This window comes from Mobula hypostoma, chromosome 1 (assembly GCF_963921235.1).
Source record: "Mobula hypostoma chromosome 1, sMobHyp1.1, whole genome shotgun sequence".
Taxonomy (NCBI): domain Eukaryota; kingdom Metazoa; phylum Chordata; class Chondrichthyes; order Myliobatiformes; family Myliobatidae; genus Mobula; species Mobula hypostoma.
Genome location: NC_086097.1, coordinates 244,683,017 through 244,707,526, shown reverse-complemented (window position 1 = coordinate 244,707,526; position 24,510 = coordinate 244,683,017). Strand labels below are relative to the sequence as shown.

General features: G+C 42.0%; 1 protein-coding gene across 28 annotated transcripts in view; it reads right to left on the bottom strand.

Moving 5' to 3' along the window:
- Nucleotides 1-24,510, bottom strand: part of clasp2 (cytoplasmic linker associated protein 2) — a 354,796-nt gene that overhangs the window by 290,010 nt on the left and 40,276 nt on the right. For all 28 annotated transcript variants that reach the window (XM_063066415.1, XM_063066422.1, XM_063066446.1 and 25 more), the window contains exons 4-5: nt 10,554-10,645; nt 7,023-7,098 (exon numbers count right to left, since the gene is read on the bottom strand). In XM_063066415.1, coding sequence (XP_062922485.1) covers nt 7,023-7,098; nt 10,554-10,645 — 168 coding nt within the window. The remainder of the gene's footprint in view (nt 1-7,022; nt 7,099-10,553; nt 10,646-24,510) is intronic.

The following is a 24,510-nucleotide window of genomic DNA, read 5'->3' as shown; positions in this document are numbered from 1 at the left end:
CAGGAGAGGGAACAGGAATAGACAAAAAGAGCAGGGCACTCCTGTGGCCGTTCCCCCCAATAATAAGTACATCGTTTTGGGTACTGTTGATGGGGACCACCTACCAGGGTCAAACTGCAGTGGTTGCACCTCTGGCACCGAGACGGGACCCTCAGCTCAGAAGGGAAGGAGGGAAAAAATGGAGAGCAGTAGTAATAGGGGATTCGATAGTTAGGGGGACAGATAAGAGGTTTTGTGGAAGAGATCGAGAATCCCGGATGGTCTGTTGCCTCCCTGGTGCCAAGGTCCGCGATATCTCGGATCGAGTTCTCAGTATTCTCAAGAGGGAGGGTGAGCAGCCAGATGTCGTGGACCATGTCGGGGCCAATGACGTGGGTAGGAAGAGTGAGGAGGTCCTGAAAGGTGAGTTTAGGGAGTTAGGCGCCAAGTTGAAGGACAGGACCCTCCAGGACAGCTATCTCAGGATTGCTACCAGTGCCAATTGCAGGTGGGTTTAGAAATAGTAAGATAGCGCAGATCAACACGTGGCTGAAGACATGGTGCAGGAGGGAGGGCTTCAGATTTATAGATAATTAAGCAGTTTTCCAGGGAAGGTGGGACCTGTTCTGGCAGGACGGTTTACATCTGAACTGGAGGGGGACAAATAATCTTGCAGGTAGATTTGCCAGAGAGGCTCCAGAGGATTTGAACCAGATACAAGGGGGGAGGGGAACCAGAGTATAGGAACAGATGTAGGGGAGAAGGCAGAAAAAGAATATAGTAAAGTTGTTTGCACCGTTAGCGATAAACAGAGACTAAGAGGTGGAAAATTTCTTAAATGCATTTATTTTAATGCTCGGAGCATTATAAGAAAGGTGGATGAGCTTGAAGCATGGATTGATACCTGGAAGTATGATGTGGTAGCTATTAGTGAAACATGGTTGCAGGAGGGGTGTGATTGGCAACTCAATATTCCTAGATTTCATTGCTTTAGGTGTGACAGAATCGGAGGGACAAGAGGGGGAGGTGTTGCATTGCTTGGCAGAGAAAATATTACAGCAGTGCTCTGGTAGGATAAAATGGGGAGCAAGAATTGGAGGCGCAAAATTGTAAGGAGATAGCAGGTATTTTTAGTAAGCACAAGGTTGTGATTGTGGGAGATTTTAATTTTCCACACATAGACTGGGAAGCCCATACTGTAAAAGGGCTGGATGGTTTGGAGTTTGTAAAATGTGTGCAGGATAGTTTTTTGCAGCAATACATAGAAGTACCAACTAGAGAAGGGGAAGTGTTGGATCTCCTGTTAGGGAATGAGATAGGTCAGGTGACGGAGGTTTGTGTTGGGGAGCACTTTGGGTCCAGTGATTACAATGCCATTAGTTTCAATATAATTATGGAGAAGGATAGGTCTGGACCCAGGGTTGAGATTTTTGATTGGAGAAAGGCTAACTTTAATGAGATGCGAAAGGATTTAGAAGGAGTGGATTGGGAATATTTGTTTTATGGGAAGGATGTAATAGAGAAATGGAGGTCATTTAAATGTGAAATTTTGAGGGTACAGAATCTTTATGTTCCTGTTAGGTTGAAAGGAAAGGTTAAAAGTTTGAGAGAGCCATGGTTTTCAAGGGATATTGGAAACTTGGTTCAGAAAAAGAGAGATATCTACAATAAATATAGGCAGCATGGAGTAAATGAGGTGCTCGAGGAATATAAAGAATGTAAAAAGAATCTTAAGAAAGAAATTAGAAAAGCTAACAGCAGATATGCGGTTGCTTTGGCAAGTAAGGTGAAAATAAATCCAAAAGGTTTCTACAGTTATATTAATAGCAAAGGGATAGTGAGGGATAAAATTGGTCCCTTAGAGAATCAGAGTGGACGGTTATGTGCGGAGCCAAAAGAGATGGGGGGAGATTTTGGACAATTTCTTTTCTTCGGTATTCAATAAGAAGGATATTGAATTGGGTAAGGTAAGGGAAACAGGTAGGGAAGTTATAGAAACTATGCTGATTAAAGAAGAGGAAGTACTGGCGCTTTTAAGGAATATAAAAGTGGATAAGTCTCTGGGTCCCGACAGGATATTCCCTAGGAAATTGAGGGAAGTTAGTGTGGAAATAGCAGGGGCTCTGACAGAAATATTTCTAATGTCATTAGAAACGGGGATGGTGCCGGAGGATTGGCATATTGCTCATGTTGTTCCATTATTTAAAAAGGGTTCTAAGAGTAAACCTAGCAATTATCGGCCTCTGAGTTTGGGGGTAAATTGATGGAAAGTATTCTTAGAGATGGTATATATAATTACCTGGACAGACAGGGTCTGATTAGGAACAGTCAACATGAATTTGTATGTGGAAGGTCATGTTTGACAAATCTTATTGAATTTTTTTTGAAGAAGTTACTAGGAAAGTTGACGAGGGTAAAGCGGTGGATGCTGTCAAGATGGACTTCAGTAAGGCCTTTGACAAGGTTCCACATGGAAGGTTAGTTAGGAAGGTTCAATGGTTTGGTATTAATATTGAAGTAGTAAAACTGAGTCAGCAGTGGATGGATGGGAGACGCCAGGGAGTATTGGTGGATAACTGTTTGTCAGATTGGAGGCCGGTGACTAGTGGTGTGCCTCAGGGATCTGTACTGGGTCCAATGTTGTTTGTCATATACATTCATGATCTGGATGATGGGGTGGTAAATTGGATTAGTAAGTATGCAGATGATACTAATATAGGTGGAGTTGTGGAAAATGAAGTAAGTTTTCAAAGCTTGCAGAGAGATTTAGGCCAGTTAGAAGAGTGGGCTGAAAGATGGCAGGTGGAGTTTAATGCTGATAAATGTAGGTGCTACATTTTGGTAGGACTAATCAAAATAGGACATACATGGTAAATGGTAGGGCATTGAAGAATGCAGTAGAACAGGGGGATCTAGGAATAATAGTGCATAGTTCCCTGAAGGTGGAATCTCATGTGGATAGGGTGGTGAAGAAAGCTTTTGGAATGTTGGCCTTTATAAATCAGAGCATTGAGTATAGGAGTTGGGATGTAATGTTGAAATTGTACAAGGCATTGGTAAGGCCAAATTTGGAGTATTGTGTACAGTTCTGGTCACTGAATTATAGGAAAGATGTCAACAAAATAGAGAGAGTAGAGAGATGATTTACTAGAACGTTACCTGGGTTTCATCTCCTAAGTTACAGAGAAAGGTTGAACAAGTTGGATCTTTATTCTTTGGAGCATAGAAGGTTGAGGGGGGTACTTGATAGAGGTATTTAAAATTATGAGGGGGATAAATAGGGTTGACGTGGATAGGCTTTTTCTATTGAGAGTGGGAGAGATTCAAACAAGAGGACATGAGTAGAGAGTTAAAGGGCAAAAGTTTAGGGGTAACATGAGGGGGAACTTCTTTACTCAGAGTGGTAGCTGTATGGAATGAGCTTCCAGCAGAAATGGTTGAGGCGGGTACGATGCTGTCGTTTAAATTTAAATTGGATAGCTATATGGACAGGAAAGGAATGGAGGGTTATGGTCCAAGTGCAGGTCAGTGGGACTAGGTGAGAGTAAGTGTTCGGCATGGACTAGAAGGGCCAAGATGGCCTGTTTCCGTGCTGTAATTGTTGTATGGTTATATCGTTATAATAGTCAGCGCAGGCAAAGGACCTGTTCCTGCAGCATATGTTTTATATTCAACATCAGAATCAGGTTTATTATCACCAGCATGGTATATGAAATTTGTTAACTAAACAGCAGCGGCTCAAGGCAATACACAATATAGAATAAAAAATAATAAGTAAATCTTATTCAGTATACTTTATACAGTATACGTATATTGAATAGATTAAAAATCTTGCAAAAAACAGAAATACCATATATTAAAAAATACATTTAGTGTCCAAGGGTTCAATGTCCGTTAAGGAATCGGATGGCAGAGGGGAAGAAGCTGTTCCTGAATCACCGAGTGTGTGCCTTCAGGCTTCTGTACCTCCTAACTGATGGTAACAGTGAGAAAAGGGCATGCCCTGGGTGCTAGAGGTCTTTAATAATGGACGTTGCCTTTCTGAGACACCGCTCCTTGAAGATGTCCTGGGTACTTTGTAGGCTAATACCCAAGATGGAGATGACTAGATTTACAACCCTCTGCAGCTTCTTTCAGTCCTATGCAGTAGCCCCTCCATGCCAGACAGTGATGCAGCCTGTCAGAATGCTCTCCATGGTACAACTATAGAAGTTTTTGAGTGTATTTGTTGACATGCCAAATCTCTTCAAGCTCCTAATGAAGTATAGCTGCTGTCTTGCCTTCTTTATAACTACATTAATATGTTGGGACCAGGTTAGATCCTCAGAGATCTTGACACCCAAGAACTTGAAACTGCTCACTCTCTCCACTTCTGATTCCTCCGAGGATTGGTATGTGTTCCTTCGTCTTACCCTTCCTGAAGTCCACAATCAGCTCTTTCAACTTACTGACCTTGAGTACCAGGTTGTTGCTGCGGCCCCACTCCAGTAGTTAGCATACCTCGCCCCTGTACGCCCTCTCGTCACCACCTGAGATTCTACCAACAATGGTTGTATCATCAGCAAATTTATAGATGGTATTTGAGCTACGCTTAGCCACACAGTCATGTGTATATAGAGAGTAGAGCAGTGGGCTAAGCACACACCCGAGGTGCGCCAATGTTGATTGTCAGTGAGGAGCATATGTTATCACCAATCCGCACAGACTGTGGTCTTCCAGTTAGGAAGTCGAGGATCCAATTGCAGAGGGAGGTACAGAGGCCCAGGTTCTGCAACTTCTCAATCAGGATTGTGGGAATGATGGTATTAAATGCTGAGCTTTAGTTGATAATTGATTAATTGAATTAAACATACTATATTTAACTCAATTAATCAGTTTAACTTCAGTAGCAGGTCAAGTTTTAGAAACAATAACCAAGAACAGAATTGGAGGTAGATTGATTGATGAAAAAATGCCTGCAAAGACTTGGAACGATCAAGTCATAAAAGTAATTTGGTAGAATTTTATTGATCAAGTGATAGAAGGCTGATGAAGGAAACATAAGTAATGCAATATATTATGGACTTCCAAACGACATTTGATCAAGTGCCACACAGGAAGTTTGAGCTGCACGGACAGGTAACTAGCTGAGTGCAGTAAAACACTGGTAATTTGCCATCCAAAAAATTTGATAGTTCAGAATATGGCTCACCAGTCCACTCACTGGAGCCCCAGTTTAAATGCTCTTTACCCACTCAGAGGGAGCTGGGTCCTTGTTTTTGTAACTGGTGGAGATCACAATTGCTGATTAATGACATCTTGACAAGTTGCTGCACTTCCCCTCAAATGATGCACGTGCAGCCAAAAGATGCTAATGCCAGGGGCGCCAGGGAGAATGCCGAGGCTCCAAGTTCCAGGTAAGTTTATTATCAGAGTATATAATACGTCACCATATACTACCTGAGATTAGTTTTCTTGCAGGCTTTCACAGTACAGGAATGAAACACAATAAAAAACAATGAAAAACTACACACAAACACAGTACCATTGTGGCTAGTGCAACGCTTTACGTACCAGCAATGTGGATTCAATTCCCACTGCTGTCTGCAAGGAGCAAGTATGTTCTTCCTGTGACAGCGTGAGTTTCCTCTGGGTGCTCTGGTTTCCTCCCATATGTATGACATACTGGTTGGTAGATTAATTGATCATTGGAAATTGTCCTAAATTAGACTAAGGTTAAATCAGGGATTGTTGGGTCTTGTGGCTCAAAAAGCCTTCCCTGCGCTCTACCTCACTAAATAAATAACTTTGCAAAAGGTGACAAACTGCAAATACAAAAAATAAACCAATTAGGAATAAATAAATGAATAATATTGAGAACATGAATTGTGGTGTTCTCAACAGCAAGTCTATACATTCCAGAATCAGCTCAGAGTTGAGGTGAGTGACATTATTCATGCTGGTTCAGAAGTCTGATGGTTGAATGGAAATAGCTGCTCCTGAACCTGGTGGTATGGGGCCCCAAGGATGCTGTATCCGTTTCCTGGAAGCAGCAAGGCACAACATTCATATCCCAAATTTAATAACATTTAAATTTCCCAATCTCTATGGCAGAAGCTGCACTTGTGTCCCTGCATCATTCGTCGAGGTCTCACTCAGCACATTCCTCTACTCACACTGAGCACTAATGATTGGTTCATTACTGTGCAGTGTAGTGATGGCATGCAGCGCAAAGACAGGTAATTGTCTTGGACGGAGGCGTTGTGGTGTAGCATCCATGCTCGTTTGGGGACTGGCCTCTCCAGTCAGTGCTGCCCTCCAGTGGCTAATCATTGGAATGACAAGCTAGTTTATGTGCATGCATTCACCTGTGAACTGAATTTGAGGAACAAATCACACACAAACATTTTTTTTTGTGTGACTGGATATTTGCTGTGTATATTTTGCAGCCTGGCCCCAGAGGAACACTGTTTCATTTGGCTGTATTCATGGATTGTTTCATGACCATTGAACTTGGGTAATTATTTCAAAAACGCACTTAATGCAAAAGATAGAATGCCACCAAATAATTCACTTTTCCTGGTACATTATCAGTTTCTGCTAAATTTTAACATATTTAGTACAAAATATTAACCTGTTTTCAGGAAAATCAGGGGAATTTTCAAAAATGGAACTTCAAAAATTGCACTGAAAAATATATACTTCCTTAATTTTATTTTTATTTAAAAATACAGCACAGTAACAGACCCTTCCAGTCCAACAAACCCATACCTCCTAATTAAACACATGACCAATAAACTCTACTAATCCATACGTCTTTGGAACACGGGAGGAAACCAGAGAACATGGAAGAGTACACTCCCCATGCTGTCACGGAGAGAATGCACGAACACCTTACAGACAGCAGCAGATTTGAACCTGGGTTGCCAACTATCAAGACAATGATTTTTTTTACCCTACATTTACACTTGTTGGGCCAAATGGCCTAATTCTGTTCTTATACCTAATGTTCTTATTTATAATTCCATATATTACATTAGTAAGAAACACTGAAAAATACATACCTGGCTATTTGGATCTGCAAGTAGACTGCAAATGTGCGAAACTATTTTGCTTAAGGTCAATGGGTGTGCTCCATAACTGGAAAAAAAGCAGTTACAATAGTTTTTGAACAAATCAGATTGCAATTATTTAATTGTTTTGAAACAAACACACAGAAAACATCATCTCCACTCTAATCCAATTTATCTTAAATTCTGCACACTAGCATGCAGCATGCAGTACTTCTCAAGAAAAAATAATGACAAATTATCTACTGTGAAACAATTATCGCAATTTGTTGATGCTCATGGTACAGTTATACAATTTGTTGATTAGGCCGCACTTGAATATTGTGTGTAATCTGGTTGTATCATGCTAATAGGAAGGATGAGAAGAAGCTTGACAGGAACATTGCCTGGACTAGATGACCTGAGTTCTGAAGAGGGACTAATTTGGCGGAGGTGGGGGGGGGCGGGAAGGGGGGTAAATGTCTTGCTTGATGAGGATGAGCCTGAGGGGTGATCATTAAGGTTTATAAAATGGATGGCAATAGATAGCCAGTCTTTTTCCTCCAAAAATTTTAAACATTTCGTCAAAATCTAAAGGGCATTAGTTTAAGATGAGTGGGCAAAGATTTCAACATAAGAGGGTGGTGGTATTGGAAAGAACTGCTGGAAGTGGTGGAAAAGTCAGACAGAATTACATGTTTAAAAACAACATTTGGACAGATACATGATGAGGAAGAGTTCAGAAGAATGTTGAGCAAAACAGGCAAATGGGATAATCCCCATCAACACACACAAAACGCTAGAGGAACTCAGCGGGCCAGGCGTACAATTGATGTTTCGGGTCGAAGTGTCGGCAGTACTTTTTTTTTCCATAGATGCCATCTGGCCTGCTGAGTTCCTCTAGCATTTTGTGAGTGTTGCTCAGATTTCCAGCATCTGCAGATTTTCTTTTGTTTGGGATAATCCGCATGTTGTCCCCCTTATCCAAGAAATGGTACACATCTAATAAAGCATGTGCTGCCACTAGAGAAAACCAGAAGTTTATGAGAATTATCTTGGGAATGCAAAATTAACATGAAAAGCATTTGATGGCTCTGTGCCTGGACTTACTGGATTTTTTTAAAAATGGGGGAGGGGAAATCTACAAAATATTGGAACGCCTAGATAAGGTGATGTAGAGAGGATATTTCCAACAGTGAGAGATTCTAGGATCAGAGGGAGGGCACATCTACAGAACAGAAGGATGTCCCTTCAGAAGAGAGACTGGGAGGATTTTTTTTTAAATAAAGTCAGAGTGGCGAATCTGTGGAATTCATTGCCACAGGTGGCTGTGGAAGTCAAGTCATTGGGTATATTTAAAGCAGAGGTTGATAGGTTCTTGATTAGTAAGGGTATCAAATGTACTCGAAGAAGGCAGGAGAATAGTGTGGAGAGGAAAAATAAATCTGTCATGATTTAATGGTGTACCCTTCTTGTTTTTTTACTGTTTTTAATGGAGGTCGGGATTGAGGACGTGATTTTAAGTTTAACTCTGTTTGGTTTCAAGTTAGCCCATTGCTTTGCTTTGCTTTTAGTTAGTTGCACGGTGGGTTTTTTTTGGGGGTTTTTTTTTCTTTTTCTCTATTTATATATATATATAAAATTAGTATACTATTATGTTACCTTGGTATGTTATGTTTAAATTACATTGTTTGTAGTTTTTTTTTTGTATTAATATCTTCTGTAATTTTATTATATTCTAACAATGTATTAGTGTCTATATGGCTTACCTTTTTGTATACTTATTTAATAAAAAGATTTAAAAAGAAAGAAAGAATGGTGCAGACACAATGGGCCAAAAACCTAATTCCGCTGTCAGTTGCGAGAAAAGTTTGCAAACCCTTTGAAGTTACCTGTTTTTCTACATTACTCATAACATGGTCTGATCTTCATCCAAGTCACAGTAATAGACAAACACATTCTACCTAAACTTTTTTTTTTAAAAGCATGTCGTACCAGACATTCAGACATTCTTGTCTGGCACGTGGTATCAGGATTAACTGGGTCACGTTATGAATGTTTCTGACTCGACCCTTGTATTTAATGACTCACAAACAATAGTACTACTTCTCATCAATACTGAGTACATTATTTAAACAAACACAGTCTAGGTTCAAAAAGTATGTGAACCTCTGGAGTAACACAAAATTTTGGATGAAATTCAGTACTATTGCTACTCTCCCTAAGAGTGGGCATTCTGCAAAGATCACATCAAGAGTACAACATGCAAGGAGGTGAAAAAGAACCCAGGGGTAACAGCAAAAGACCTGCAGAAATCCCTAGAACTTGCTAAAGTTGACATTCACGTGCCCACTATAAGAAAAACACTGAACAAGAATGATAATAGACAATAAGTGCAGGAGTAGGCCATTCAGCCCTTCGAGCCAGCACCGCCATTCACTGTGATCATAGCTGATCATCCACAATCAGTACCCTTTTCCTGCCTTCTCCCCATATCCCTTGACTCCGCTATCTTTAAGAGCTCTATCTAACTCCTCCTTGAAAGAATCTGGAGAATTGGCCTCCACTGCCTTCTGAGGCAGAGCATTCCACAAAACCACAACCCCCTGTGTGAAAAAGTTTTTCCTCAACTCCTTTCTAAATGGTCTACCCCTTATTCTTAAACTGTGGCCTCTGGTTCTGGACTCCCCCAACATCGGGAACATGTTTCCTGCCTCTAGCGTGTCCAATCCCTTAATAATCTTATATGTTTCAATCAGATCCCCTCTCATCCTTCTAAATTCCATGATGTTTATGGAAGGACACCACAGAGGAAACTACTGCTCTCCAAAAAAACACCACTGCAGATTTCAAGTTTGCAATGACCACTAGAACAACGTTCTGTGGACAGATGAGACAAAAGTTGAACTTTCTGGTAGAATGCACACTGCTGGCTATGCTTGGAGGAAAAAGAGCACTGCACACCAACACCAAAATCTCATCCCAAATGTGAAGCACGGTAGAAGGAGCATCATGGTTTGGGGCTGATTTGTTGTCTTAGGGCCAGAACAGCTTGCAATCGTTGAGGGAACAATGAATTCAAAACTGTATCAAGACATTTTACAGGAGAATGTCAGGGTAGCGGTCCATCACCTGTATGAAGTAATGGTCTAAAGTTTCTCCTCGCCATTGTGCAAGTCTGATCAGCAGCTACAGAAAACACTTGGAGGTTATTGTTGCTAAAGGAGGTTCTACCAGTTATTATACACGGGTTCACAGTTTTGCCAGCGTGGACTGTGAATGATTAAACAATGTGTTAAGTACTTAATTCATGTTAAGTACAATTTTTGTGTTTTATACCTTGGACAGACTGTGACTTAGAGATGAAGATCAGACCACATTTTATGAGTAATTAATGCAGAAAACCAGATAATTGCAATGGGTTCACAAACTTTTTCTTGCAATTGTATGTGAGGAAATTTAGTTGTAGTCCTTTAAAAAGCTGTAGTTTAACTTCATTTGTGTTGACAGTTGAAGAAATTAAGCAGAACAAGGATGCTGACTTACGTGTTGAGTGTGGTAATGAGACATAGACAGACTGCTTCACGAGTTCGAAAGTTCTTGTGTTTAAACCCTGATGTTAATCGCTCCCAAACATACTGAAAAAGAGTTGATTACAATTTTACATGGGAATCAAGAAAGTATTTTTGAATATCATGCCGCTTTGTTTGTAAACAGACCTTATAACCTTATTGATTAGTTCATCCCTTTTGTACCCAATATTTCATATGCTTGAGATGGAAAAAAAGAGCATCTTCATAGGACTGATTAATATTCATCTTATTTTCAGAATTAGAGCAACAAATGGAATTACAATAAAAAGGGAATATAGGAATAATTCAGATGCTAGTAAAATTAAACCAGGCTAATTGAGTTAATAAGAATCAGCGCCTCAGTGTGAAAACAGGCCCTACAGTCCAATTTATCCAGGCTGTTGAAGGCATCTTCCTTATATTTGGTCCATATCCCTCTAAAGCTTTCTGATCCATGTACCTGTCCAAATGTCTTTTAAACTTTATAATTGTACCACCTCTACCACTTTATGTGACAGCTTATTCCATATTCTCACCACACTTCTTCCTGTGAAAGACTGGTCTCTCAGGTCCCCTTTAAATCTTTCCCCACTCAACTCAAACCCATGCCCACTAGTTTTGCCCATTTTTAATCCCATTCTGGGGAAAAAAAAGACTACGTACTTTACCTATATCGATAATGTTCCCGCTCAGCCTGCTTCACTCCAAGGATAGGTCCTATCCTATGCAGTCTCTCATATAGCCTAGTCATCCCTAGGCTACAGGAGTCAGAACACTGGGTCACTGTCAAGAGAGGGAAGGGAAATGCCCGGATAGTGGAGAGCACCCCTGTGGCTGTCCCCCTCAGCAACAAATATCTTGTTCTGGATGCTGTTGAGGGGGATGACCTGACGTGGACGCCCACGGTGACCGGGTCTCTGGCACTGAGCCTGGCGCTGTTGTGCAGGAGAGAAGGAGGGTGAAGAGAAATGCGGTAGTCGTGGGGGATTCCATAGTCAGGGGAACAGACAGGAGATTCTGTGAGTCTGACAGAGATACCCACATGGTGTGTTGCCTCCCAGGTGCCAGGGTACGGGATGTCTCGGATCGGGTCCTGAATATTCTAAAGGGGGAGGGTGAGCAGCCAGTTGTCTTGGTACATGTTGGTACCAATGACATAGATAGGACAAAGGAGGAGGTCCTGAAGAGAGATTTCCAGGAGTTAGGAAGGAAGCTGAGAAGCAGGACCTCCAGGGTAGTAATCTCGGGATTGCTACCTGTGCCACGTGCTAGCGAGGGCAAGAGTAGTCGGTTCAGGCAGATGAATGCGTGGCTGAGAGACTGGTGTAGGGGGCAGGGCTTCAGATTCTTGGATAATTGGGATCTCTTCTGGGGGAAGTATGACCTGTTCAAAAAGGACAGGTTACACCTGAACCCGAAGGGGACCAATATCCTGGCGGGAAAGTTTTAATAGAGCTGTTAGGGAGGGTTTAAACTAATTTGGCAGGGGGATGGGAACCGGAATGATAGAGCGGAGTAAGGGGAAAACAGAAATAAATCTAAGATAGTGAGCAGTAAAGATGTCAGGAAAGACAGGCAGCTGATGGGGCAAATGTGTAGCCATTGGGATGAGTTGCAGTGCAATAAAGTTGCAGTGAAATCAAAGCAAGAAGTATCAAAGTCTTAAGGTGTTGTACTTAAATGCACGCAGCATAAGAAATAAGGTGGATGATCTTGTTGTATAGCTACAGATTGGCAGCTATGATATTGTGGCCATCACTGAGACCTGGCTAAAGGATGCATATCTCTGGGAGCTGAACGTCCAAGGATACACGGTGTATCGGAAGGATAGGAAGGTAGGCAGAGGGGGAGGCGTGGCTTTATTGGTAAGAAATGATATTAAATTATTAGAAAGAGGTGATATAGGATCGGAAGGTGCAGAATCTTTATGGGTTGAGCTAAGGAATAGCGGGGGTAAAAGGACCCTGATGGCAGTTATTTATAGGCCTCCACACAGCTGCAGGGATGTGGACTACAAATTACAACTGGAAATAGAAAAGGCTTGTCAGAAGGGCAGTGTTATGATAATTGTGGGGGATTTTAACATGCGAGTAGATTGGAAAAATCAGGTTGGCACTGGATCTCAAGAGAGAGAATTTGTAGAATATCTGCGAGATGGCTTTTTAGAACAGCTTGTTGCTGAGCCCACTAGGGGATCGGCTGTACTGGATTGGGTATTGTGTAATGAACCGGAGGTGATTGGAGAGATTGAGGTGAAGGAACCCTTAGGAGGCAGTGATCATAACATGATTGAATTCATTGTGAAATTAGAAAAAGAGAAGCCGAAATCTGATGTGTCGGTGTTTCAGTGGAGTAAAGGAAACTACAGTAGCATGAGAGAGGAACTGGCCAAAGCTGACTGGAAAGAGACACTGGCGGGAAAGACAGCAGAGCAGCAGTGGCTGGAGTTTATGCGAGAAATGAGGAATGTGCAAGACAAGTATATTCCAAAAAAGAAGAAATTTTCGAGTGGAAAAAGGATGCAACCGTGGTTGACAAGAGAAGTCAAAGCCAAAGTTAAAGCTAAGGAGAGGGCATACAAGGAAGCAAACATTAGTGGGAAGACAGAGGATTGAGAAGTCTTTAAAACCTTACAAAAGGAAACCAAGAAGGTCATTAAGAGAGAAAAGATTAACTATGAAAGGAAACTAGCAAATAATATCAGAGAGGATACTAAAAGCTTTTTCAAGTATATAAAGAGTAAAAGACAGGTGAGAGTAGATATAGGACCGATAGAAAATGATACTGGAGAAATTGTAATGGGAGATGAGGAGATGGCAGAGGAACTGAACAAGAATTTTGCATCAGTCTTCACTGAGGAAGACATCAGGATACCGGACACTCAAGGGTGGCAGGGAAGAGAAGTGTGTGCAGTCACAATTACGACAGAGAAAGTACTCAGGAAGCTGAATAGGCTGAAGGTCAATAAATCTCCTGGACCAGATGGAATGCACCCTCGTGTTCTGAAGGAAGTAGCTGTGGAGATTGCGGAGGCATTAGCGATGATCTTTCAAAAGTCGATAGATTCTGGCATGGTTCCGGAGGACTGGAAGATTGCAAATGTCACTCCGCTATTTAAGAAGGGGGGAAGGAAGCAAAAAGGAAATTATAGACCTGTTAGCTTGACATCGGTGGTTGGGAAGTTGTTGGAGTCGATTGTCAAGGATGAGGTTACAGAGTATCTGGAGGCATATGACAAGATAGGCAGAACTCAGCATGGATTCCTTAAAGGAAAATCCTGCCTGACAAACCTATTACAATTTTTTGAGGAAATTACCAGTAGGCTAGACAAGGGAGATGCAGTGAATGTTGTATATTTGGATTTTCAGAAGGCCTTTGACAAGGTGCCACACATGAGGCTGCTTAACAAGATAAGAGCCCATGGAATTACGGGGAAGTTACACACGTGGATAAAGCGTTGGCTGATTGGCAGGAAACAGAGTGGGAATAAAGGGACCCTATTCTGGTTGGCTGCCGGTTACCAGTGGTGTTCCACAGGGATCAGTGTTGGGGCCGCTACTTTTTACATTGTACATCAACGATTTGGATTATGGAATAGAGGGCTTTGTGGCTAAGTTTGCTGACGATACGAAGATAGGTGGAGGAGCCGGTAGTGCTGAGGAAACGGAGAGTCTGCAGAGAGACTTGGATAGATTGGAAGAATGGGCAAAGAAGTGGCAAATGAAGTACAATGTTGGAAAGTGTATGGTTATGCACTTCAGCAGAAAAAATAAACGGGCAGACTATTATTTAAATGGGGAAAGAATTCAAAGTTCTGAGATGCAACGGGACTTGGGAGTCCTCGTACAGGATTCCCTTAAAGTTAACCTCCAGGTTGAGTCAGTAGTGAAGAAGGCGAATGCAATGTTGGCATTCATTTCTAGAGGAATAGAGTATAGGAGCAGGGATGTGATGTTGAGGCTCTATAAGGCGCTGGTGAGACCTCACTTGGAGTACTGTGGGCAGTTTTGGTCTCCTTATTTAAGAAAGGATGTGCTGACGTTGGAGAGGGTACAGAGAAGATTCACTAGAATGATTCCGGGAATGAAAGGGTTAACATATGAGGAACGTTTGTCCGCTCTTGGACTGTATTCCTTGGAGTTCAGAAGAATGAGGGGAGACCTCATAGAAACATTTCGAATGTTAAAAGGCATGGACAGAGTGGATGTGGCAAAGTTGTTTCCCATGATTGGAGAGTCTAGTACGAGAGGGCATGACTTCAGGATTGAAGGGCGCCCTTTCAGAACAGAAATGCGAAAAAATTTTTTTAGTCAGAGGGTGGTGAATCTATGGAATTTGTTGCCATGGGCAGCAGTAGAGGTCAAGTCATTGGGTGTATTTAAGGCAGAGATTGATATGTATCTGAGTAGCCAGGGCATCAAAGGTTATGGTGAGAAGGCGGGGCAGTGGGACTAAATAGGATAAAATGGATCAGCTCATGATAAAATGGTGGAGCAGACGATGGGCCGAATGGCCTACTTCTGCTCCTTTGTCTTATGGTCTTATATTAGTCTCAGCAAAGCCCTTGAGAACTTTCTATGCACCATCTCAAACTTAATCACATCCTTCCTATAGTGTGGTGATCAGAACTGCACACGATATTCCAAGTGCAGTCCTACCAACATTTTGTTCAACCATAACACGAGGCCTCATTTGGAGTACTGTGAGCAGTTTTGGGCCCCTTATGTAAGAAAGGATATGCTGATATTGGAGGCATTTCAAAGGAGGTTCATGAAAATGATTCCAGGACTGAAAGGCATATCACATGAGGAGCATTTAATGGCTCTCGGCTTGTACTCGATGGAATTCAGAAGAATGAGGGGGGATTCTCATCAAAACCTCTTGAATGTTGAAAAGCCTTAACAGAGTGGATGCCGAGAGGATGTTTCCTATGGTGAGGGAGACTAAGACCAGAGGTCACAGCCTCAGAATAGAGGGACGTCCATTTAGAACGGAGACAAGGAGGAATTTCTTTAGCCAGAGAGCGGCAAGTCACAGGTGGTTGTGGAGGCCAAGTCATTGGGTATATTTAAGGCAGAAATAGATAGATTCTTTATTAGTCAGGGCATGAACGGATGCAGAGAGAAGGCAGGAGACTGGGGCTGAAAGGGAAAACGGATCCAGACATGAAATGGCAAAGCAGACTTGATAGGCCAAATTTCCTAACTCCGTTCCTAACCTTATTGCCTTATCATGTCCCAACTCTTCTACTCAATGTCATATATGATGAAAGCAAGCATGTATGTGCCTTCTTCATCCACCTATTCGGGTAGCCATTTTCGGGGAACTATTTATTTGTAACCCAAGGTCTCCCTGTTCAATAACACTCTTTCACGCCCTGACATTCACAGTTCTATGTTTTATTAGGATCCATAGAAATATTTAGAACTCCCATGTCTACCATCAATAACAGTGATGGCTGAGATGCTACAAACGTTAAAGATTAATATCAAGAAGAAATATATTTGCTGTCCTTGAAATTCAAGTTGGCAGGTCAAGAAGAATGCAACTAAGGTAATTGAGGACCAGAAGCCCATAATCTTTAACTGCCCTTAGATACAGGACTGCACCAGAGTATAGAAAACTTTGCTCGGAAAGTAATGCAAAGATAAATGAAGCAAATTCACTCAGGTTAATATTGGTGATGGGGAACAGTTTTATGTGAAATAAAATTAATAATCACCTAAGTGTGTGAATTGATCAAAGGAAAAATGCACCGGTTTTCACCTCAGCCCAACTGCAAAAGTATGAAATTAAACAAAGGACAATTTAACAAATTGCTAATGAGAGAATTCAGTGTAGTAAAATTTCAAGCAAGTTTGTTAATGTTAATTGGGACAGCACAACACTTTACAGTACCAGCGACCTGAACTGGCTTCAATTCCTACCCGTTTGCAAGGAGTGTGTACGTTCAGCCTGTGACCTCCAGGTGCTCTGGTTTCCTCCCACAGTCCAAAGACGTGCTAATTGGTTATTGTAAATTGTCCCATGACTAGGCTAGGATTAAATTGGGGGTTGCTGAGCAGCGCAGCTCAAAGGGCTGGAAGAGCCTGTTCCACACTGTATCTCAATAAAATAAAACAAAAAGAAAACTGAATGCCAGGAATCCTGGTCAGACCCACTTGGAGTACTGTGCTCAGTTCTGGTCACCTCACTACAGGAAGGAGGTGGAAGCCACAGAAAGGGTGCAGAGGAGATTTACAAGGATGTTGCCTGGATTGGGGAGCATGCCTTATGAGAATAGGTTGAGTGACCTTTTCCCCTTGGAGCAACGGAGGATGAGAGATGACCTGATAGAGGCGTACAAGATGATGAGAGGCATTGATCGTGTGGATAGTCAGAGGCTTTTTCCCAGGGCTGAAATGGCTAGCACGAGAGGGCATAGTTTTAAGGTGCTTGGAAGTAGGTACAGAAGAGATGTCGGGGTAAGATTTTATGCAGAGAGTGGTGAGTGCTTAGAATGGGCTGCCGACGATGGTGGTGGAGGCAGATACGATAGGGTCTTTTAAGAGACTCCTGGATAGGTACAAGGAGCTTAAAAAAATAGAGGGCTATGGGTAACCCTAGGTAATTTCTAAGGTAAGGACATGTTTGGCACAGCTTTGTGGGCCTAAAGGCCTGTATCGTGCTGTAGGTTTTCTACATTTCTATGATTGAAAATGGTGTTCTGCACATGTGAAGAGCAGAATGACTGAAGCAAGAGTAGGAGCAATCTAGGATAAAAGAGGAAATGTGCTTGGAATTGGAGAAGTAGGGGAGGACCTTAATAAATACATTGCTTTACTATTTACCAGTGAGAGGAACCTTGACGTTTGCAAGAATAGTATAAAACATGATTATGTGTTAGAACATGTTGGAGTTAAAAAAAGAGGTCGTGTTGTACCTTCTGAAAATCATTAGGACAAATAAGTCATAAACACAAGAAATTCAGCAGATGCTGGAAATCCAGTACAACGCACACAAAATGCTGGAGGAACTCATCAGGGGAATAAACAGTTAATGTTACAGGCCAAGACTATTTTTCTGGACATTTCAGGATAAACAAATCACTAGGGCTGGATGGGATATACTCCATGTGTGTTTTTACGAGTGTCTGGAGTGAGGGAAGAGATTGCTGCACCCTTGGTGCTGATTTTTGTATACTCCGTTGGTCTCCTGGCCACAGTAGTAATTCAAAAGACCAAGGGTTGCAAATGCTATTCCTTTGTTCAAACTAATAAGGATAATTCTGGGCATTATAAACTAGTGAACCTTATATCAGTGGTGGGAAAACTATTGGAAAGGATTCTTACAACAAGTTTTTACGAGTGTCTGGAGAAGCATAGTCTGATTAGGGATAATCAGCATGGCTTTGTGAAGGGCAGGTTGAACCTAACAAGACTGATTGACTTTTTACAAGGAAATGATAAAACAAGTTGAAGAAGGCAGAGTGGTGGATGTGGTGTGTATTGAATTCATTTTCCTGACAAACACAGGCCAACACACCATGGTGTTTGACAAGGTTCTATATGTTAGGGTCTCATTCAGAAAGTCAGGAGCCATGAGATCCACGGAAACTTGGCCACATGGATTCAGAATTGGCTTGCCTACAGAAAGTAGAGGGTGGTAGTAAATGGAGCATTTTCTACGTGGATGTCTATGATCAGTGTTGTTTCACAGGAACCTGTTCTTGAGCCGCTGCTCTTTGTGAATTTTATTAGTGACTTAAGATGAGGAAGTAGAAGGGTGAGTGGCAGTAGAAGGGCAAGTTTACTAAATGACAAAAGGTTGGTAGTAGTGTGGATAGCGTAGCAGACTGGTTCCTTAAGGTTGTTATAGCTGGGAGTGGTAGTAGGCATAAGCTCCCACTATGTACTAAATGCTCCCAGTGGTGTGCAATTCAAATAGCCTAAGTCCAGCTCCTGATCTTTATTTACATGTGGCTTCGCTACAAAGTCTGGTGAAACCCTTTCTACTGACTGGGAAAGGGGAAAAAGCAGGTTACAGAAGCCTTAAAACCAGTCACTTCAGGGAAATCGGACTCATCAGCCCTGATCTCAATTCTCTGCTACTTGCAGCAATACCCACTCATGGGGGAAGGCTTTGGGAGTAAACCCCAAGGAAAAATCCAGAGCTGGAGTCTTTAAAGATAGCCCCATATTGAGTTCAACACCGAGTGACAACTCCTCCAATGCTGCTGGTGTCAAACAGTACTGATCTCTGCCATTTCTTTAGATTCATCAGCAGCTTGTACTGACTTGCACATCGTGTAGATTGCTGGGACACAACATCCATGGTCGACCCAATAAGGTTGTCATAGGTTACAACAGGACATTGACAGGATTCAGAGTTTTGCTGAGAAGTAGCAGATGGAGTTCAATCCAGAAATATGTGAAGCGATACACCTTGGAAGGTCAAACTAGATGGCAGGGTATAAAGTTAATGGCAGGATTCATACAGTGTTGAGGAACAGAGGTATCTTGGGTCCCATGTCCACAGACTCAATGTTGCCGTGCAAATTGATAGGATTGTTAAGACCTGTGGTGTTGGCCTTCATTACTCAGAGGATTACTTTCAAGAGGCACAAATAAGATTGCAGCTCCATAAAACTCTGGTTAGACCATACTTTAAGTATTGTGTTCAGTTCTGGTCACTCCATTATAGGAAGCTTTAGAGAGGTTGCAGAGGTTATTTGCCATGATACTGCTGGATTAGAAAACATGTCATGAGGAGTGGGCTTGTGATTTTGTCTTTGAAGCAAAAGAGGATTAGAGGATATTTGATAAGAGATCTATCGAATATAAGCAGCATAGATTGAGAGCACAGCCAATGCCCTTTTCCCAGGGTGGCAATGACTTATATCAAAGAACATAATTTTAAGATGATTGGAGGAAGGTATTGGGGGGGGGGTGGGAGAGAGAAGAGGGAAGAACGTTTGAGATGGGTCCTTTTGTTTTAAATGCAGACAGTGCTAAGTGAATGAAATACACTGCCAGGGTGGTGGCGGTAGTAGAGGCAGATACATTAGGAGTATTTAAGAAACTCTTAGATAGGCACATCAATTAAAGAAAAATGTCAGCTATGTAGAAGGGAAGGGTTAGATTGATCTCAGTAGATTACAATATCATCAGCCAAATATCATCATGACATACTGCTTTATGTCATAACCTTCCCTCTTCTTCCATTCCTCACTCTGGACTTCTATGTCTTCCACCTGGGTCCCCCCCACTTCCTTATCTACTCTCCTCTCAGATTCCTTCCTTTCCACCTAGCTTCACCTATTACCCAGCTATCCTCCTTCCCCCTCCTCTTCCCCGACCTTTTTATTCTGGTGTCTTCCCCTTTGCTTTCCAGTCCCAATGAAGGGTCTCTGCCTAAATATCAACTGTTTATTTCCACAGATTTTGTCTGACCTGCTGAATTCCTCCAGCATTTTGTGTGTGTTGCTTTGGATTTCCAGCATCTGCAGACTTTCTCATGTTCCATGTTCTATGTTACTTTGTGCCTCAGGCCTCTCTCTCCAATAGTTCTAAAGGCATTCCTTAGTCTTGCAAGACCATGGATCTGCGCCTGGAAAGTCTTCACTCTCCGGGGTGCAGGCCTGGGCAAGGTTGTACGGAAGACCAGCAGTTGCTGCAAGTCTCCCCTCTCCACGACACCGATGTTGTCCAAAGGAAGGGCATTAGGACCCATACAGCTTGGCAGTGTCGTCGCAAAGCAATGTGTGATTAAGTGCCTTGCTCAAGGACACAACATGTTCCCTCGGCTGGGGCTTGAACTCCCGACCTTCAGGTAGCTAGTCCAATGCCTTAACCACTTGGCCACGTGCTCACACTCATATACATTACAGAAAGTATTAAACATTTGGTCAAGTTTCAATACGTTAAAAATCAGGATCCTGCTGACGCAGATGTTCCTGTCAGTATTCTCTGTTCTAATTCTCTCGGTGCCTCTACCTGATCTAGATACATAACACAGTTGCCATGTCCCTCAATTTACCCTCAAAGTACTGGCAACTGGCAAACCACCACCAGCAACTTCAACTGTAAAAGCTGGGTAGCCATTTTAAAATTTATCTGACATTAAGATTTTGAAAATCTATGTAAATTAGAACAATTACTGTATTGAAATTTGGCCATCTATTAAAAAGAGTGCAGGTAACTAAATCCATGATTGAAATAATTCTACATGATGAGGAAGGATATGAAGCGCTATGGTCCCAGTGCAGGTCAATCAGACCAGGCAAATTAATAGTTCACTATGAACTCGATGGGCCAACACAGCCTGTTTCTATGCTGCAGTACTCTATGACTTTAAAGGTTTGCATAAGAACACAATAATTGGTGGGCAACTGTGAGTAAAGGTTAAGAGCAATGGAAGCGAAGATGTGCCTCCCTTGGGAGCCGAGATGGACAAAATGTCCTGCACCAATTAGGCATACAGTAGTATTGCTGCCTCACAGCTCAATTGACCTGATTACGGCTTTGACCTCTGTGGGCAATCCGATTGAGGACTGCTCTGAGAGCCAGCATCAACTCAGACTGAATAGCCACCTTTTATGTCACAGGGAAATTAGAGAAATAAGTAAAAGCAAGATTACACCACTCAGCCCCTCGCACCTGCTCTACCATTCAAAAAGATCACATTTGATCATGTATCTGAATTTCATTTTGCCATGAAGGCAAAGTGAATAGGAATAAGGAACCTTGGTTCTCAAGGGATATTGCAACTCTGATAAAGAAGAGAGAGTTGTAAGACATGTATAGGAAACAGGGAGTAAATAAGGTGCTTGAGGAATATAAAAAGTGCAAGAAAATACTTAAGGAGGAAATCAGGAGGGCTAAAAGACATGAGGTTGCCTTAGCAGTCAAAGTGAAGGATAATCCAAACAGCTTTTACACGTATATTAAGAGTAAAAGGATTGTAAGGGACAAAATTGGTCCTCTTGAAGATCAGGGTGGTCGGCTATTCGCGGAACCAAAAGAAAATGGGGAGATCTTAAATGGGTTTTCTGCGTCTGTATTTACTAAGGAAACTGGCATGAAGTCTATGGAATTAAGGGAAACGAGTAGTGAGATCATGGAAACTGTACAGATTGAAAAAGAGCAGGTGCTTGCTATCTTGAGGCAAATTAAAGTGGATAAGTCCCCAGGATCTGACAGGGTATTCCCTCAGACCTTGAAGGAGACTAGTGTTGAAATTGCAGGGGCCTTGCAGATATATTTAAAACGTCGGTGTCTACGGGTGAGGTGCCGGAGGATTGGAGAATGGTTCATGTTGTTCCGTTGTTTAAAAAAGGATCGAAAAGTAATCCGGGAAATTATAGGCTGGTAAATTTGACGTCGGTAGTGGGTAAGTTATTGGAGGGAATACTAAGAGACAGAATCTACAAGTATTTGGACAGACAGGGACTTATTAGGGAGAGTCAACGTGGCTTTGTGCGTAGTAGGTCATGTTTGACCAATCTATTGGAGTTTTTCGAGGAGGTTACCAGGAGAGTGGATGAAGGGAAGGCAGTGGATGTCGTCCACATGGACTTCAGTAAGGCCTTTGACAAGGTCCCGCATGGGAGGTTAGTTAGGAAAATTCAGTCGCTAGGTATACATGGAGAGGTGGTATATTGGATTAGACATTGGCTCAATGGAAGAAGCCAAAGAGTGGTAGTGGAGAATTGCTTCTCAGAGTGGAGGCCTGTGACTAGTGGTGTGCCGCAGGGATCAGTGCTGGGTCCATTGTCATTTGTCATCTATATCAATGATCTGGATGATAATGTGGTAAATTGGATTAGCAAATTTGCAGATGATACAAAGATTGGAGGTGTAGTGGACAGTGAGGAAGGTTTTCAGAGCCTGCAGAGGGACTTGGACCAGCTGGGAAAATGGGCTGAAAGATGGCAGATGGAGTTTAATACAGACAAGTGTGAGGTATTGCACTTAGGTAGGACAAACCAAGGTAGAACATACAGGGTAAATGGTAAGGCACTGAGGAGTGCAATAGAACAGAGGGATCTGGGAATACAGATACAGAATTCCCTAAAAGTGGCATCACAGAACTGGACAGATACATGGATGGGAGGTGTATGAAGGGATATGATCCGTATGCAGGTCAGTGAGACTAGGCAGAAAATGGTTCGGCACAGCCAAGAAGGGCCAAAAGGCCTGTTTCTGTGCTGTAGTTTTTCTATGGTTGAACAAAAAGGTACTAAATTAACCAGTTTGTTTTTGCAGGTAATGGTTGGCAGGGACAGTGGGGGAAGGGGGGTGAGGACAAGTGACTGGTGAAGTTCTAATAGTCCAGGTTTAATCCTGGGGTTCTCCCCAGGTTCTTGGCTTCCTCTCACATCCTGGCTGGCCATTGTAAACTGCCTCAAGAGTTTAGCCTGCTGATGGAGCCCCAGTAGAGTTCATAGGAACACAAGGAGAATAGGTTTCCGGGGGGGGGGGGGGGGGGGAGGAGAAAATCAGCAGGGAATTGCTCTGTGGGTTGTCGTACATTTCAGCCAAAGTGGCCTCTGTTTACTTCTTAAGGAAACACAAATTATGGCACTAGTAAACTTCAGGCGACGGAAAAAGCCAAGGCCATTGAACAAAGTAGCAAACAGGATAACGCTAAGAGGAGTGAAACAGGAAATAAATGAAGAACAATGGTGCATTAGCAACTAAAAACTTACTTCAAGATAAAATGGTAAAACTAAAGTTTAATACAGTGTATCAGAATGCACACATTCTTTGCAACAGAACCAGAAAAAGCTAAGCACACAAATAAAGACACACAATTAACTGGAAGTGATGACACAGTAATTACAGTTCATATCAAGTATACCCAGCTAATTGATATTGAAAAGGGGATTGATTGGGGTATGGGTGATGGTTTTATCAGCAACACAAGGCAAACGTGACAACAGGCTGCCCAAGAGTACAGCAAGTGGAATAAGTACGGTGGAGGTCATACACAAGGAACAAGAGTAGTTACCACCAGGTTCCGGAACAGCCACTTCCCTTCAATCATTTGGTCCTTGCACCAACCAAAACAACTCTATACAGCGACACCATGACCGCTTTGTACTACAATGGACTTGCATTTATTTTGTTTTAATTGTGCTCTCCCTTGATAAATTTGGGTACAATTTATATTTTCTCGTGAATGTTGTGTATCTGATGCAATTTACCTTTGATAGTGCTACAATTATGTTTTTCATTGCACTTGAGCATATCTGTATTTGTGTGCAAGACATAATCAAATTTGACATTGTTTACAAAACCAACAAAGAATAAAATAAATACTTGTAGCAAATTCACTATGAAACCACATCGACTTGGTCTGTTTAAATTAATCTACAACTTCCTTAGTACAACTGGTTTAGATGGGATAGAATTGTTTGAGTGAATTCAAGAGGGTTTTTTGGGACAGTGTACGGATCGTCCATAGTTAAAAGAAAAAGTTTGTGAACCCTCTGCAATTACCCAGTTTTCTGCAAAAATTACTCAAAATATGGTCTGATCTTCATCCAAATCACAATAATAAACAAACACAATCTGCCTAAACTAATAACACACAAACAATTGTGCTTCTTCTCATCAATAATGAGTAGATCATTTAAACAATCACAGTCTAGGTATGAAAAAAAGTATGTGAACCTCTGGGATAATGCCTTCTACAAAAGCTATTTGGAATCAGGTGTTCCGATCAATGAGATGAGATTGGAGGTGTGGGTTGTAGAGGTGCCCTGCCCTACATAAAAAAGACATACAAAGTCAAGTTACTGACAGAGCCTGCTCTTTTCAAGAAAGATCTGTTTACGTGCACCATGCCTCAATCAAAACAACTTTGAGGACCTTCGAAGAAGAATTGTAGAGATGCATGAAGCTGGAAAAGGCTACAAAAGCATTTCTGAAGATCTGAGTGTTCATCAG